Source organism: Seriola aureovittata, chromosome 4 (assembly GCF_021018895.1).
Source record: "Seriola aureovittata isolate HTS-2021-v1 ecotype China chromosome 4, ASM2101889v1, whole genome shotgun sequence".
NCBI classification, from domain to species: Eukaryota; Metazoa; Chordata; class Actinopteri; order Carangiformes; family Carangidae; genus Seriola; species Seriola aureovittata.
Window position 1 is genome coordinate 20,992,962 of NC_079367.1, and position 18,083 is coordinate 21,011,044.

General features: G+C 41.3%; 1 protein-coding gene across 3 annotated transcripts in view; it reads right to left on the reverse strand.

Moving 5' to 3' along the window:
- pitpnm3 (PITPNM family member 3) overlaps positions 1–18,083 on the reverse strand; it is an 89,000-nt gene that overhangs the window by 5,264 nt on the left and 65,653 nt on the right. For all 3 annotated transcript variants that reach the window (XM_056374056.1, XM_056374059.1, XM_056374057.1), the window contains 11 exons: positions 17,553–17,707; positions 16,756–16,926; positions 10,253–10,459; positions 9,531–9,679; positions 4,439–4,555; positions 2,135–2,251; positions 1,891–2,039; positions 1,509–1,658; positions 1,086–1,269; positions 752–880; positions 166–596 (listed from right to left, as the gene is read on the reverse strand). In XM_056374056.1, the coding sequence (XP_056230031.1) occupies positions 243–596; positions 752–880; positions 1,086–1,269; positions 1,509–1,658; positions 1,891–2,039; positions 2,135–2,251; positions 4,439–4,555; positions 9,531–9,679; positions 10,253–10,459; positions 16,756–16,926; positions 17,553–17,707 (1,882 nt within the window). In that variant the 3' untranslated portion in view covers positions 166–242. The remainder of the gene's footprint in view (positions 1–165; positions 597–751; positions 881–1,085; positions 1,270–1,508; positions 1,659–1,890; positions 2,040–2,134; positions 2,252–4,438; positions 4,556–9,530; positions 9,680–10,252; positions 10,460–16,755; positions 16,927–17,552; positions 17,708–18,083) is intronic.

Genomic DNA, 18,083 nt, shown 5'->3' on the forward strand with positions numbered 1-18,083 from the left:
AAGATTGAGAACAATCGTCTGACTGCTAGTGTTTCCTGCCTTGTTTGAAGGTAACAATACCAATAAGAAAGCTGGAAAATAAAGAATGCTTCAAAAATAAGATACATGTTGTTATAATCTGCAATTATACTTTAAATCTCCCACATTTAAACAATAAGATCTCACCTTGGCTCTAGACACTAAGACCCCTTTGTTCTCCTCTTCTTCTGTCCTCCTGCAATCCTTCCATCTCTTTTTTGACGTCAGGGAGTCGTGTCTCCACGATGTATGGAGGCCCGTCCCCATGCACCTTGTCCTCCTCCGACGCCACCACCACCTCCTCCTCCTGCTCCTCCTCCTCCTCCCCCGTGGTCCTTATCAGACTCCGGCTGGCTCTGGGCTCGCTCAGGCTTCGGGTTGGGTGTGCACGGCGGGTCGGGCTGTTGTACCGACATGGTTCTACGCAGGTGGGTGCGCTTACACAGGAAGTCAGGCTTCGCTGAGAGACCAAATGAGCCTTTCCTTAGGACCATACGAACCGAAGGGGATTTCTTGGGTCTGGCTCTGTGCCCGAACTGAAGGGTGGAGAGGTGCGCTGCGTAGCCGTCACTCAGGAACTAGACACAACACACAGAGAAAGAGTTAGAAAATCAGAAAGACTGAAGTAAGAAGATGAGAGTAAATGAGAAAACACAAGAGGAAGACCAAAAAGTTCAACCCATGAAAAGCTAGTAAAGAAAGAGATAAAAGCAACAAAAGGCAATTGAACCACCTGGCACTGATTCTGGTATTTCTTCGAAGGTCTGCCAACAATATAAATCTGTGAGGGGCTGAGGCCGAGCATGTTGTAAACAGAAATGTCCTTCATGGAGCCATAAGCAGAGTTGATCTTAATGTGACACTGGTGAGAGAGAAAATAATCGGTCAGAGATGTATTTGGCATTTCAGTGCAGTATAACCCATGGCTGTGAACTTGCAAAAGAGTGACACGGAGGAGAAAAATAGAAAGATCACTGTTGGAGGGAGAGTAAAATGTTTCATATGCTTTATAAGAAAGATTAAATGCCTGATTAATGTTAGAACACTGGTTTGTCTCAGAGGTCTACCTCCTGTATTAGGTTCCTGAGGAAGATGGTCTTTTGCCGCAGGGGATCATGAACCAGGCCTTCAGAGAAGAAGATCATCCCATGGGGAAAATTGTGCTGTGAGAGCCAAGACACCACACGCTGCTTCTGCATATCAGGGCGTCCTGTGATGTAGATGATCAGATACCCCAGGTCCTGCCAGTGCCTGCATGTGAATACATAACATCAAAGATGTTTCAAAAGCTACTCATTTCAAAGCTATTCGGTAGTGGCATTAACATGGAAAGGACATGCTTAAATGTGTAAAATGGTTGGCGTGCTCACAAGAGGACATCGCTACTTCTGAATTTTTACATCCCTCTGAACCTTTTTATTAACATGGATTTCATTTACACGCACACACACACACTCACCCACACACATTCAGAGGCTGCTGCCAGTTACCTGACGACATCAACAGCTCCGGGGCGGACCTTGGGGTCACTGCCCATGATTGACACACTGGCAGCAAAAGAACCATCGATGCTGAAGACCACACACTCCATGCCCCGTGGTAACACAGTCAGGTAGGCCTCTGCACTCGTTTGATCTCCCCTTGGGATAGAAAAAGAGAGAGATTGCATAAGAAATGAGAAACTGCATTGCAACTACATGGTTGTTAGTTCAAGGCCGCCCTTTATACTGCGCTCTGCAGCTAGAAGCTCACACACCTATACAGAGCACGGGCATAGGATCTAATTCAATAAATCTCTCCTTTTTCTATGTATTGCTTCATCTTATTACATAATGCAGCGCTCTGTAAAGGGCATGCTACATGGATGCTTACTTGACCACCATTTTAATCGGATAGACTCCCAGGCTGAGCTTCTTGCTCTTGGGTATGGTATATGTGACTCTGCCGCTGCTGTTGGTCACCTCTGTGTCAAAGTGCACCCAGCGGCCAGACTGAGGTTGTGTCATCAGCAGGATGTCCACCTGACAGGGACAAAGTGAGTCACCGCGTAGAGATTAAAGTCAGTCAAGTCACAAACCTTGTATCAGTAGCAATCAATCATGTTGCTCTTTTTCACCTTTTCTCCAGTCAGAGTGACCATGTCCAAGGGGCCGTACATGAAGCGACCAACCAGAGTTTGAGGTCCGTCCTCGGTGGCGATGATATCATTCACCCTGTGATTGGCTGTGACGTTCTACGGCAGACAACAAGACGGAGCATTAAACACTTTGTTCAGAACAATAACGTCACAGTGTTAACCCTTTGCTACTTTGTGTGGCTCTGCTCATGTGATGCTGTGAAATAAAGATCATGAGATGCTGGTGAAAGCTTTGAAAAAAGATAGTAGGCGGACTCTGAGCTGAGATTATATTTTCACACATAATGCTCCCAATGCCAAGAATGGAACTTCCATGCTCAAACGTTAGTAAACTTGACGTGGGCCGACATCAGATGTGGACATATGGCATGATTAGACAGTATGGTGTCTGCCTGAGCCACCAGCCAGTTCCACTAACATCACAACTGGGGTTTGTCCTTGAATGACTTGTTTTTACAAGCCCTGGTGACATGCAACATGACAGAAAATAGCTGAAGTTTTCTCCGCTTTGATGTGTTGCATTTCCAGATTTCAATGCCTCTAAAGAACATACTGTGCGACCTTAGAGAAAAGAGTGTTAACTCTCGATTAAGCTTTCTCGTCTTGTTCTTTTCTCCATATTTCACCATGCAGTGAGTACCTCCGAGTGAGCCAACAGAAAAACACCAATCCCTAAATCTCTTCTTGCAGAGATGGTTGCATTTTAATAGCATTTTATGAGCACTCTAATGTCTAATTCTCAGACTATGTTGTGGGTCACCATGACAGTAATTTTCCTGTTGACTTCTCTGCCATTTCTGTAATCTTTACTTTGTCCTGGAGAACTTTGCTCGGCATCCATGCTGTTTTTCAACACCTTGCAGTCAACCTGAAACATGGTTGTTGCCCTGTAGATAAAGAATAGCATTTCCTCCACTAGTGGAGCATCTGCACATAATAAATATTGCTAAGTGCTAACGTGATCGACCATGTTGTGGTTGTATTTTACAACCACACCGGCTAATGATAACTGATTTAAAGGATGTGACATCTAACAAGGAAGTTCAACATTTCCAGCTGTTATCCTGCATTAGTTTTTTCAAATGGTAATTGTTTGCCTGCGCAACATCTCACTTCCTCTCACTTACTCACTGATGGCAAGCATTTCGAAAAAGCAAACATGTATGTGCACACGCACAAACACAGAGTGCATATTACATCACAGCCGTATATGATATGAGGAGGCCTGACAAGTTCAATATCGACTTAGATTTCCCCGACACAATTCACTAAGAACTTTCTGTGTGTTCTTATGTGACAACAGGAAAGCAACATGTTCCTCAGTATCACCAGACAAAAGTGTGGAAGAGATGAGTCTGAGATTTAGACCCCTGCCTGCGAAAGAGCAGTATGTACAAAAAAACAACAGCCATACTTGTGCTCTCTCTCCAGCTGCGACAAGGACCTCTTACCAAGCAGAGGAAGATCAGAAATGGATGCCAAGCCTCTTGAATAGTATCACTCTGCAGCAGATGAGCTGGCCGTGCCCACATTGAATCAGCACAGAGCAGTTCTAAATCTCAGCACAATGAATTGCATTCAGGACACGGCAACTTGTCAGAGCTGCTTTCCTTTAAGCACTTACATCAGAGACACATCACTTGGCAGAGGTGAGGCATGAACAAGATGACACTGGAAAAAGAAAACCATCACAGACCCAAATATAGATATGTTTCCATGGTACTCTACTTACACAGTTCTTGTTCTATTGCCTCATGAAAATCAAGCAGTCACTAAATTCTTAAGTCTTTAGAAAATAGCAGATAAAAGGAGCATTTGGTGGATAACAATGTGACCCTGATTGTTCCACTCTGCACGGCTCAGAATCATCAGGTAAGTGTGTGTCTGCCTAATTCAGTGATTCAAGGTGAAAGTATATGAGTATTTTAACAAAGTCAGCTACCAAACAGATCACATGGCCAAAGCATTGCAACCTCAGGAGTTATTGATAACATTATTTTTAGTTTGAATGAATGCAAGGCCATTGCAGCACAAAAGACTATTTATGCTGGTGTGTGTGTGTGTGTGTGTGTGTGGGTGTATTTCTAAGAATGAGGGCATCTTAGAGACAATATTCCAGGTTGTGTAATATCTTGCATCCAAGCCAAAGTTTTTTTTTTTGAGCTTCTAAAAATGAATTGAGTGGTCATAAATTCATATTTCTGTTAGCGATTTTGCAACCCGAGCACACTGGGACAAAACTATATTTATAAAAAAAAAAAAAAACACTGACTAATTTATTACCCTTAGTTTGACATGTGTCCTCCTTCTGAGCCATTTTTCGCGTGGGCTGGAGGGAGAGAATGGAGCCGAGTCCAAATGGTCCGCTTCCTGGGTCTTCACACAGTCACATCGCATGAGCTGCCAATAAACACAGATGTATATGGGAGCAGGCATATGCACAAACAAGCCTTTCAAATCACAAACCATAATAACAATGAACACCACCATTACAATAGTACAGCCAAAAAGGAGAATTCAACGTGGACTCTTCAACATTAGATCATCTGAAGCTGTATTAACAAACAATCTAATATCAGATCATCATATTGACTTAATTTTTACCTGAGTTTCTATCAAGTTTAGTCCTTAGTACAGAAAAAAGTATAGTAGGTGATTTTAATATTCATCTCGATGTCAATAATGATAGACTTCGCACTGCTGTTTTTTCTTATTATTAGACTAAATTGCCTTGTTAACACACCCTGGACCTTGCTCTGTCATATGGCATCGGAATTGAACATTTAATGGTCTTTCCACAGAATCCTCAGATATCAGACTACTATCTAATTACGTTTACTGCATTACACGCCATTAAGCAAAAATGTCTTCACTAGATGTCTATCTGATAGTGCTGTATCTTAACTGATGGAAGTGATTCCATCAGCACTAAATTCAATGCCATTTCAATATAACAGAGGTCTTTTATGCTAACTTTAGTCCCTCCCAAATTGACCATCTTGTTGATAGTCCTGCAGAGTCAGTGTGAATGACTTTTGACTCTTTTGCTCCTCTAAAAATGAAGATAATAAGACAAAGGAGTTTCCACCAAACTGGAAGAATCTCGCTTAGTCTGGTAAGATAGTCTTATAACATACAGGAAGGCCTTTCTCTCTAAGATCCTCAGGACATGAGTTGGCAATCACATCCTATTACAAAGACTGGAACATTCGATTAGCATTAAAGGAACCGCACTAAGCTGGTTTAAGTCGTATTTACCAGATAGTTTCAGCATGTACACATTAACAATAAATCCTCAATGCACACAAAGGTTAGACACAGAGTTCCACAAGGTTCTATGCTTGGATCACTTCCTTATATATGTTTCCTTTAGGCACTATTATGAAGAAACCCTCCATTAACGTTCATTGCTATACATATTATACACAAATATATTTATCAATGAAGCCTGATGAAACCAATCTGTTGGCTAAACTTCAAGCCTGCTTTAAGGACAAAGACTTAGATCTCCTGCAATTTTCTGCTATTAAAGTCAGACAAAGCTCCAAACGCCTCAGAAGCAATAATGCTATGGTTACCCTGGATGGCATTGCTCTGGCCTCCAGCTTTAATCTTTGGTCAGGGTATGTCCCTTAAACTCCCACATAAAGCAAATTGCAAAAGGAGTGCCCTTTTTCACCTACATAAAATGGCAAAAGTCAGGCACATCCTGTCTGTACAAGACACAGAAAAACTGGTCAATGCTTTTGTTACTTCTAGGCTGGATAATTACAATTCCTTATTATCAGGCTACCCAGACAACTCTCTAAAGGCTCTCCAGTTGATGCAAATTGCTGAAGTGTGAGTTCTGACAAGAACTAGGATAAGAGATCATATCTCTTCCATGTTAGCTTCTTTGCACTGGCTCTCTGTAAAATCCAGAATAGAATTTAAAATCCTCCTCAAAGCCCGTTATGGTCAGGCACCATCATATAGCTAGAGTCTCCAAAAGTAATATGGGAGCCAGAGCATTCAGCTGTCAGGCTCCTCTCCTGTGGAACCATCTTCCAGTTTGGGTGCTGGCGGCAGAAACCCTCTCTAAGTTTAAGAGTAGCCTTAAAACTTTTGTTTTTGAGAAATCCTAGAGTTAGGGCTGGCTCAGGCTTGCCTTGATCCATCCCCTAGTTTTGCTGCTATAGTCCTGCCAGGGGATGTCCCATGATGCACTGAGCTCTTGTCTTGTCCTCTATACCTCTCCCTCTGTATATATTGATTTCCCCTTGGTACATGTTACTAACTCGGCTGCTTCTCTCTCCCAGAGGTTTGTGCTTTCTCGTCCTCCTGTCTCTTTCTGCAAGTATTTATGCGTCCTGATTGAAAGGCAGATGAGGGGCAGCCCCATGAGCCTGCTCAACACCCGCTGCTAGAATTGTTATTTATTTGAATTATTAATTATTATTATTATGTGTTATGATTTGGCACTATAAATAAGTAAAAACTGACTTGACTAGTCTCACATAAACACTTCCTGCACATTGAGATGGCGAAGAACACACAATAATCACTTGGAAGATTTACCACCTGAAGCCTTGAAATTAAATCTGCAGTTATGTTTAGGGATCATAAGACACAAATCTAATGGAAAGCCATTGTTACAGGAGAAACGCTGACACAGACTAAGGGCTAAGGAGTGATTTGGAATACTCGAAAGAAAGTGACTGCTCCCTACTTGAAAGATGCCATGCATATAATTCCTGAGTCAGTCACTGGGTCGCTTGGACGTCTAGACACTTCATGTTTTTAAACAGTGGAAGACATTCTCTCAATAGACACACTGAAAAAAGCTTGGTTTTAGAAATTACTTTCTGCACAGCCCTTAAATTCCATGACAGTCCTTTAATACAACTAAGCATCGAGTGGAGCTGAAAACCACTGAACCAAAATAATGATCTTCATGTTTATTAGCTTCCTGATGGCGTTGATAGCACTTCTTATTTCCTACATGCTCTCCTTATTCCCCTCACGTTTTCTCCCAAAGAAGACATGCTGCAGCAGACAGTGGCGGGATGAAGAAATCTTTCTTTTTTTCTCCTCTGGGAGCTCTGCTTTCTAATGATCAAGTTCAAAGACTGCCTGTGTTTACAGTGACTTTTAATAGGACCTGACATGGTGCACGTTTTCTTTTTGCTCTTTGTTGGTGTCTGAGGATTCGGTGACATCCTAGTCATTATCACAGACGAACAAATACAAGCTACACGTGAATGCAATCACTGTTAAAAATGGGATATATTCATGGGCAGCCCAGTGGGTAAATGGTTTAATTCTAGAAATATGTGCACTGGTGGCACCATAAGACCTCTGATCAAAGGTTGGGTCCTTATGACTTAAGAAAGTTGATGAAAGAAATATGGAAATGACTGGAGACTTAATTTAATCTGAGAACATATTTGCAGACGATTCAAATCCAAACCAACCCTAAGAAGAGTTTACGCAATTAATTTTTGTAGATTACAGTCATGCACTTTTACATTTATTCATAAACCAGCTCATATTAGAGAATTCTGGTCAGATTTGTTCAGATTTCAAAATCAACTGGAGTCATCCAGGGATCACATCAGCCGTAATGCCCATCAACATGTTGACGTATCAACCCAGAGGTACTGAGTAGTCATTACTACATTATTACTGCATTGTTAAATGAGTAATCAGTCCTCACACTCATCTTCAAATCAGCCTTCATTATGATCTTAACTACACAACCGTAAATTGTTTTGTCTGTATCTTGCACTGTTGTCGCGCTGACAAAATCCTTCTACAGACAGACAGACAGACAGACAGACAGACAGACAGACAGACAGACAGACAGACAGACAGACAGACAGACAGACAGACATATTAACACCTGCCAAAATACTCAGAACTGCCTCTGTGGTACTTCCCAATACACACACACACACACACACTCAGAAGGTGAAAACAATAAAAGCCTAACACTGTTGCAGCTGGTACACGTTTGATAAAATGGCCTCCACTTGTCTGAGACTCAACTGTGAGGTGTGAGATGAATCCCAACCATTTCCACACAAGATAAAGTGTGCTGACCTTCTCTTCGCTTTGCAGAACATCACAAAATCTTGAATCACTCATCAAGGCTAAATCAAGGTAAGAAATGGGCCTTTACATCATGTATTGTGCTTTCAGCTATAAATCCACGCGTCATGACTCACCAAGGATGTTACCATGAAATTACTTCACATGATATTCATTGTTAAAATGCGTCAGTAGATATCTGTGTACATTGTTTAATTCTTAACTGACTCTGTCCACTGCTACAAGTGTTGATGGCATTACTGGCTCGCTGCCAGACCTTTTGTAAAAACATATTCAGTGAGTCATGTGTGCAGAAGGAGCCCTTGGAGAACTAAGCAGCATCTTTCTCCTGCGCTGTGTTGTTTGTGAACCAAGAAGACACCATTAAATAAAAAAATTAAAACAGCTGCTCCACAGGTCGCAGCATTGGGTTCAAAGAAATGGCAAAATAGAAAAGTCACTGAGGATCTAAAACATGTTGAACATATACTGTGTATAATTACAAAACATATTACTAAAAATATTCCTGCATGTCAAGACCAGTTGATTTAAAATATTCACAATAGGACTGTTGATTCTGGCCACTTCCTTGCTGGAAATGCTATAAGTTTCAAAAAATTGGCAGATTTATATTAACACAACAGAAACGGTTGGTGTTTCCAACTGAACACCTCTGTCCAGTGCCTTCACTTCCCACCTCCTTCAAGTTTCTCACTGATGGTTTTGTTGTGCTTTACAGTATTACACAGTTCAAAGCAGTTGAAACGGAGCTAAATGGATGATGCAGTGACGTGAAGTGGCTTCCTGCTACTCTCATTTGGTTATAATGACATGTAACGCACTCACAAACAAACAAACCTGGAGGCTGTGGGCTTGGAGCAGACCACAACTGATACATCAAGGAAGACAGAGTACACATTCAAACTTATAGCCTGAAAAGGAGACTGGGGTTGTTCTGTCTTTTGTTACTTTGTTTTAATCTATTTTCAGAGCAACATGCCCAGAAAACCTCCCCACTTTTGATTTGAGTCAGCAGTTTCTTTCCCCACAAATAGGTTTATCTTGCTGTGAAATGTCATTATGAAATGGCCTTTAGATGATGATGGACTACAGTTGCTTGAAGTAAAGTATTCTTATAATTCACACAAAACAACTCAAAACTTCATATACAGTGTGTACTATGCTAAAAAAAACATTTAAAATGTAAATGTGTAGTATTTGTGTGCTGAGTATTTAGACAGTACTTCTCCCTGAGTGTGAAACCTGCAGAGGAAGAACAGCAAGGCTGTCAATAAGGCTCTCCTACCTGTCGGAGAACAAAAGCTGCTACGTCCGTGGACTCCCAGTAGGAGGCGTGAAAAAGATGAGGCAGGGCCACTGTTGGGAAGGCGGTCAGCACATCAGGGCAATACAGAGCAAAGTCCAGTCTTTTGGAGCCCCACCAGCTACTGGAAACTGAGACACACACACACACACAAAAAATTTCAGTTTTGAAGTACTTCAGTCCTCAGTCGTCCAGTTCATGGTATTTCTAAGAGCTTCTAAGAGCTGTACCAAGGCAACTGGACTTGCTTGAGGTTCTTAAGACCCTTCATATCTCATCCAAGAGGCTTCTTAGAACTGAAGAAGCAGGACAAATTATAACTTGTCCTGCAGCAAAGCTAACAGAGGAGCTTCTGAAGTCCACAAAGAATGATCTTATGTGCAGACGTTTAAAAAAAAAAAAAAACATCTTTCTGGACTTTGGGGCTTTTCATTATTCATAATGAATGCTTTCACTTTCGATACTTACTAAGGACATTTTACCAGTAATACTCACATTCTGCTTTATTTGCATCAGAGTACTTTGAACACTGTGGCAATCCTGCATTTACAGTAAAGGATCTAAATAGTTCTTCTACCACTGAATGAGAAAATTAGAAGTCAACTTAAGAGCTGTGAAACCTTATGAACCTGAATTCATCTACAGGAGATAATTTAATAAATGAGACAAGAGTCTTTCCTTTACTCTCCTTCCCTCCCACTCACTGTTAGTGATGGTGTTTCCCAGCTGGCCCATGGAGCACATTGATGTTTCACTTTCCACACTGGTCATGCTGGCTCTGCGACCTCCCTCTTCTCCTCCTCCTCCTCCTCCTCCTTCAGTCTTTGTCTCAGAGGACTCCTGTGAAGCTGGACCTCCATGGGTTTGCTCACCTTCCAAAAATACATTTGGATGGCCTTGGATACTTTCCTCTAGAGAGGCAGGAGGGAAAGAAAAAAAGACAAGGACAAACAGGGAGGGAAGAAGGAGGGAGATGCTTTGATCACACAACAACTGACTGGCCTCAATCTTTAAAATCAATGTTGTTATTTTGCCTAATAAGACAGCTTCTTGCCGTGTTTTGACCTGCTTCTTGTTTCAAGGAGGAAAACCAAAGACGAGCACTAAGTAGGCGTACAATGTCAGATACTGCTTTTTTGTAGGGGTTGAATCCAATTGTATTGGCTTTGGAAGTCCCAAACAGCGTCTTGCTCTGGGCTCCTGCTGACAAGCAGAATGATTTATCAGGTTTGGTTCTTCTCTCCCACTGGCACGTCTCTGCGCGGCTCTTTCTTATTTGTTCGGTGATAATACTGTATAATAAGAAAATTTGAATTTTCCCCGGAGACCTGGTTTTACCAGACATCGTGGATCTACTTGCTATTCCCTAAGACGCAGAGCATAGAAGAAACACATTTCATCAATAATTTAATCATTAGGGAAGCAAGTGTCTACCAGCTCAGCTCAATAGCACATTTATGTTAAATTCTACAACATCCTGGAGACAAAGGGAGACTCACATTGAATGAAATTCAACTTCTACCTAACAGTATCGCCTAAGATAGCTGAGGAACAGGAAGCTGAACAACACAGCTACAAGGGCTGCCTCTCACCTCACCTCTACACCACCGCTGTGCTGCACAGTGCGCAACAGATGAAATGTTGATGATCTGTAAAGCTACCCATGTTGTGTCAAACAACTGAATGGGATGCGATACATATATATGTGTATGTATGTCACATAAAAAGCCAAGTGTCAAAGTGTAGATGACCCCACTTGGGTATCATGTCATCTACTCGCTCCCGTTTACTGTAATACATTTCAATCCCCTGTGATGTCTTTTGATGTGATGGAGTGGACATAAGGTGAATACTGAGAGCTTTGAACGGGGAGCAGCATGGTTTAGGGGAGCTGACATGAAATGAGAGAAAGTGTGCCTGCTTGCCTGCAAATGTTGGCCAGACCGCATCTTTTATGGGAGCTGCATATCTGGAAAGAACACATTCTGCTAACAGCTTCCTCTGACACAATTTTCTGTGTTTACATGACTTCCACTCACATTAATCACAAACGGCGTGGGTGCACGTATCAAACTTATCACCTAAAATGGACAGATTGGCTCATGAAGTGGCGCCAGTTATTGGCAGGTTAACCCTTTCTCTGCTGACTGGTTGGTGTGGTTCTAAATAAGGCGTCAGACACAGACACATGTTGCATGTGTTGTCAGTGAAGGATCGACGTCTGCAGCAGAACACAGATGAACAGTCACTCTCTCAGACGTGACGGGGAATCAGGTGTGGTTAATACATCCCCACTGTCAAGGCAAAGAACAGTCTACATTTGGACTATTAGGATGAGGAAGATGATAGAATCTGACAGGTACTGTGTAAGTATCAGTGCTGCCAGACTGGATCCTAGATTTTCTGTCTAATGGCCGCGGTTTTGAATAAATACGGGCAGAGAACATGTTTTTGTATGAAAAGACAAATAGACATAAGACAAACAGCAGGTTAAGGATTGTTTGGCTGGTTTAAATTTAATTATAATTTAATTTTAATTATCATCTTTCAAATATTACTGATAAAGAAGCAGTATATTAACTGTAATAAAAACACGAACTGGGTTCATATTGTTGAAGCAGGCATCTGTTGCTACAGAATCACACAATATATGAAACATAGTGTGATACTCAGGTACAGCTGAAAAAAAATGTCAATCAATCACCATGTTTAAAGAAAAAAATGTTATATATATTAAATATATATCAAATATTTGCCAGTTACGTTCACTGTTTTATATTATTGCAAACTGAATTTTTTTCTGACTTCTTTCAAAATTTATATTGTATATATATATTATCTATATCCCTTGATTCAAAGTGAAAGGAAATATTGTGATTGAATGTTAGAGGGTCTACCTTGTACTTTCGTAGCCTTGGACATAGAGAGATGAGTTCATATGAAGTGCATCCCACTGAGAAGTTCAAATCTTTGAATTTTTACAAGTTTGGGGATTTGCTTTGAGATTACTGAGATGGAAACTGACGGTGAATGATTGGTATCCACAACTGAATAGAGATCAGCTGCCTCTCTCTCTGCTGTTAGATAGAATCAGTGATCAATATCGCCAAGCTAAAATCACCTGTTTCTCAACAAATATTCTCTAACCCATGTGTTATAAATGTTTTCACTGAAGTCAGGGCCGTTGTATATATTGTATACTTTGCAATGATTTTCTGTCAATTACACCTGCTCAAAAGGTTTTTAAGAAATCGGAGGGAATGCATGCTCACACACATTCATGTCCTTACACACACAAACACACAGACACGCACACACACTACAATCTGTTATCATTAATAAGCCCTGCCTGCCACACACCTCTCAGTGGAGCCTTATTCTCAGTCTCTGGAATATTAGCACGACTCTGTCTTTCTTTCAACACGATGAGCAGAGGGGAGAGGCAGGGAGGGAGAGAGAGAGAGAGAAAGACAGAGAGAGAAAGAGAACAGTGACTGATGCATTTTACATAAAATCTCAAAAGATATGTGGTGGGGAGAAGAAGCAGAAAGAGAGGAGCATCAAAAAACTGTAAGGGCTAGCAGGACAGATGGGGCTGCGTGGTGACAGATACAAAAAGGGATGACGCATGCAAGTATGTTTGAAAATGAGGATGAAGCAAATATGGTGGAGTTGTTGGTGCGATTGAACGACGGAAGGATTATGATTGAAGCACGAGGCAGGGGAGAGTGAAACAGCTGATGACAGTGGTAAAAAAAGAAGGACACGCAGAGAATTCACAAGGTGACGGTGAAGATTGCACTGTGGCCTTGAAATGTCTTTGTAACAAAAAGAGACAGAAAGAGACTTTTAACTCTGCACCCTCCCCTCCAGTCGTTGCCACACTCTCAGCCTCCACACACAAGCATCCTGTTAACTAATAATTTTATGGGGAGAAAAAAAACAAAAAACACACAACCATTTTTGCATTAAAGCACCGTCAGTCACGTGATCAGTACTGACTATAATTTGCTTTCTTGCATGATCATATTTCCCATTGGACCATAGCTGGAAATCAATAGGAAGAGGACTCATTCTCTCTATATTGGCAACATTCATCATAATAAAAGCTCCACTGTTGATGGGTGTTGATGTCAAAGTCATCCCCAAAGGAGCCTGATTTGATTGGCTTTCCATGCCTTCATAACAACTGATTACCATATTACAGAGCAGGAAATGGGTGATGCGTGCCACTGTTTTTTCTGTGTGTCTGTGTGAGCCAGTGTGTTCGTGTGTCTGCCGATGCCCATGTGCATCTGTCTATGGTTTTTAATTTAACACATAATTTGACAGCATCCAAGCCCGATCAAGACTCATAATTAAAACCCAGTGTAGCTGCTAGCCTACGCTTGTGTCTGCTTTTACACTCCATCACCTTTATCAGCACCACTGGCTCTAAGAGGCGCTCTTTGACTGGCTTAAACATGATTAAATTAATAAATCACAGATTGGGCATCCAGTATCCAGTTTACACCCGTTATTTACTAACATGCACCAGACATTTCTTTTGTGGTACACAAGTCACATATGAGCAGCTGAGGAGGGATTGGGTCTTGTGGTGGGGAAGTGAGCTCAGTCCCAGACCACCATACACGTGGCACGCTCTCATGTTCACCAGAATGACAGGCACACATAGAGGGCCGGTAATGAGACTGACAGAACAGGATCTGTAAAAAAGGATGTGGCTATCAAACATAACAAAAGCATTAAGAAAAAAATCCATAATGCTTGTGCAATAGTTGGCAACTAGTGCAAAAGCAGGAGTGGTGGCACCGTGGTGGGTTGAAAGATAATCTAACTATAAATGCAAAAACTCTTGTCTGTCTCTCCGTCTGTCTGTCCTTCTGTTTTCTCAACAACTGCTCATCCGATCGACTTCAAACTTTACATGGGTATTGCTCAATACCCAAGGAAGTGCGGTGTCGACTGTGAAATTTTTTGGATGGGTAGTTCTCGAGAAACATTAACAAAATTAAAAGACAGTCGCTTAGGGCTGGGGCGTTTAATTTTCATCCCAACCCATGCATGACATATTAGCATTATTAATAGACGGAACAAGGCATTTATGCACTGCTGCTGTTATGGTAACATAACATTGCACCATGCATCATGGAATGTTATTATTAACGTTATTCAGCCATTGTATGTTTTCTCTTTCCTTTAACAGCCGCTGGTGCTGAAACTATTGTTCCAGTCTGGCAGTGATTTTCTTAACTGCACACTATTCCCATGATGATATAAATCCATGTCATATCCTTTTTAAGTTTTAAGTCAATTTCTACTGATTCTCCAGTTCAGAGAAAAGGTTGTTATGACACGCTTTTTCGCTGAACTATCAGTATATATAATACTTGGTTTTTATTGAATCTGTCTGAGAGGTATTGATTTGTTTTAATGGTCATTTTATATTACTGGCTCTAATTTCTGGAGCTGTTGAACTGTGCTGGGTTGTACTGAGATGTGTTCCTAATATTTTGTCAACTTCAATTCATATAAATGGGATGGACAAATGATGATAATTAGATGATTCTATGAAATATCTAACTATTACTGACATAACAAGCAGGTTATGAATGGTCACTACACCAGTGTTATTAAGGAAGAAAAGTGTTTTCTGTTCCCTCACAGGCTGCATCAATGATCTATTTAAAACAGATTTTTCTGTTAAAGCCTAAATTTATGACCATGATGAGCACAAGGGAGGCTCGCTCTTGCTTCTCACACTGAACCCCCTGTTCAATTTTCTCATCAATTTCATCATTAGACAGAGATTTCTGTAGCTGATTTTATAATATCCAACAGCGCCAAAGCAAAAGGACTGACATATGCTAAATTAGGACTATCTATTTGCTGACATGCTGCAGCGTTTTTCTGGATATTCATACTTTACATTAACACAAATTTAGGGGAGGGATATAGCAAATCTGATGATCATCATGTTGTTTTTTTTTTATCATAAACTGATCTGACATGAGAAATATCTCTTATTAGGTGAAACCATTTTTACAGTGATCTTAAGAAGGCAAAACACCTCATGCATTTCATTTCGCTTTGTGCACCTGTAACTGTACTGCTGCTGTGGCCTTTATGTTCAGATGTGACAGAAATGTTACTATTACAGGTTGTATGATAATTATCGAATTTTTACGATAATTTTGCCTTTTGCATGATATACGACTGATAATTAGTGATAATTAGAGTTGTCACCGCTCACAACCACTTAAAAACTCTTTATTACTGTATTTTACAACGATAGTTCGGTTTAAGTGTCAAACTGTCAAATTGCATGGTTGTCCTCAAGTTGCATTTAGTATGGTTTATGAAATATGAAAATTCCTGACAAAAGGGACCTGCAGTGCTCCAAGCAAAAAGGATAACTGAAACCAAGATGGAAACTAATTTTCCATTTCACTGAGATGGCACATTTGACAAATCTGCTTTGAGTTATACATCTTTCTAATGATTGCATGTTGAGTAGAAAGGTTCCAAATTTCCTAAAGCGTTGCACCAAACGACAAAGCCTTATCTTCATATCTGGATTCATGCTCACAGGCTGTTAGCACAAGCGATCAGTCCTTGTCCTACTTTCTCTCAGTGATGTAGGTGGATAGAGAGGCAGGAACCAGGCGATGCGTCACAACTGCTGTGACTGTTTAGAGTGAGTCTCTATGTACCAAAAGTGGGATAAAACATGCTTCAAATAAATCAGTGGCTCATTAAGGACTCAGTCTCTACAACCAAGCCCTCCAGTGGGATTACAGCAGGACTGTGCTAGCAGATTAATATCTCACATACTGTGCCTGATCCTCAGAGAGCTAAGGGAGGCTAAAGGTATTGCACCACAAGAATATGAAGTATAATTACTTCAGGCTTCAGGCTTTGGGGTCAGGATATACCTCACACAGATGGGATCGAGGCTCTATGTGCCTTCTGCATCCATGAAAATTCACATTACTCTCTCTGCTGCTGTAATCCAGTCTCACTAAAAGAATTCCTCAAAGGTCTAATGCCAGCCTTGAAATGCAAAATCCAAAAGGTTATTAATATGGCAATACAATTACACCAGAAGATAGATTAACCAATGAAATATTCAGGTGCGGCGTTGCTGCTCGCGTTTATCTCGCCACACCAGTAAATTGATTTCCAGGTTTCAAATCACCTGTCGTACCTATGAGCATTGAGCGTCCGTCTCCTAGAGGGTAGCGCTGGTAGCGCGGCACAGCGAACGGTGGCAACTTGTGGAAGAGAGGCTGTAGCAGTGGCTCCAGTCTGGAGGCTGAAGGGTCCGAGGGGTAGAACAGGTTGAAAATCTGAGAGCAGGCTGGATGGAGCTGACTCACTGAGGGTTAAAGAACACAATGGACAGGCACAGCTATTAGACAGAGGGATTTTTGCTATGAGGTTTAGCTGTGTCAGAGAAAGAGCGATGTTTGACAGACTGAGCGGAGGCATATTCTGAGCTGTGCTCGCCATCACAGGACCTTTGTTGTAGTGAACTACAGTGAAGAGTAGAGCATGAAAAGAATACTTGTCTTTTTGTCCGTGGAACAGAGAACGCGGCAGATTTCAATGAGTGGAGAGGTCAAATCCAGGAGTTTAAGCTGATTTGATCCTTTTAAAAAATGTGAGTATTTATTACAGAAAATCAGTAAAATGTGAAAATGGTGAAACCATCCAACTATGACATTGCACTCCAATTTCCAACAATCAAAGCTAATATTCCGACCACCTTTCATACAGATTAGTGCAGTTAAATGTGTTTTACAGTTGACTGACAAGCTTGTAATAAGACAACAGAAAACCAACTGACACAGCAAAACAATTGGAGACTAATGGACACACACACAAACACACTAAAAATACTGTTATCTGTGTTTGCGCAATAGAATGTGCTTATCCTTGCATACATGCATCTGTATAAACAGTGGCATTCTCACATATGTGTTGCATGTGTCTGCTTCTTACCTTGGACGGCAGGCAGCACAGTGCGTCTCATGGCCAGCACAAGGCCCAATGGACAGCCCAGCAGGAAGCAGTCTGACACCTCAAAGTCGAACCGGCCAGGGTTCAACACCAGGCTGGTGTTACTGCTGCCACGCTCTACACTTTCTTTCATCAAACTGGGGAGTAGACACGGACACAAAATATGAAATTTTTATTTTTTTCTACCAGCGAATATGTATTTTTTCTTCTGTGTTTACTGTCTGTCGCCATGGGCTACCAGATGAAAAACCAGTTGGTCCTTGGACTTTTACTCTGACCACATGTTATGTAGCCACAACCGGCCAATAAATGGACTGGAGGAAGGCATGTGAGGATTGTGTGAATGTGGTTAATTAGCTATAATGTGGTGATGATTGGGCTGCAGTGAGCATTCACATGGATCTAAGACATTCACGCTGCCACAGGAGATGTTTTTAGTGACATTTGATATTGCTCTATTAAAGGCTGTGTTTCCCATGAAGAATGAAGTAAAAGCCAGTAAACGTAGCTTCA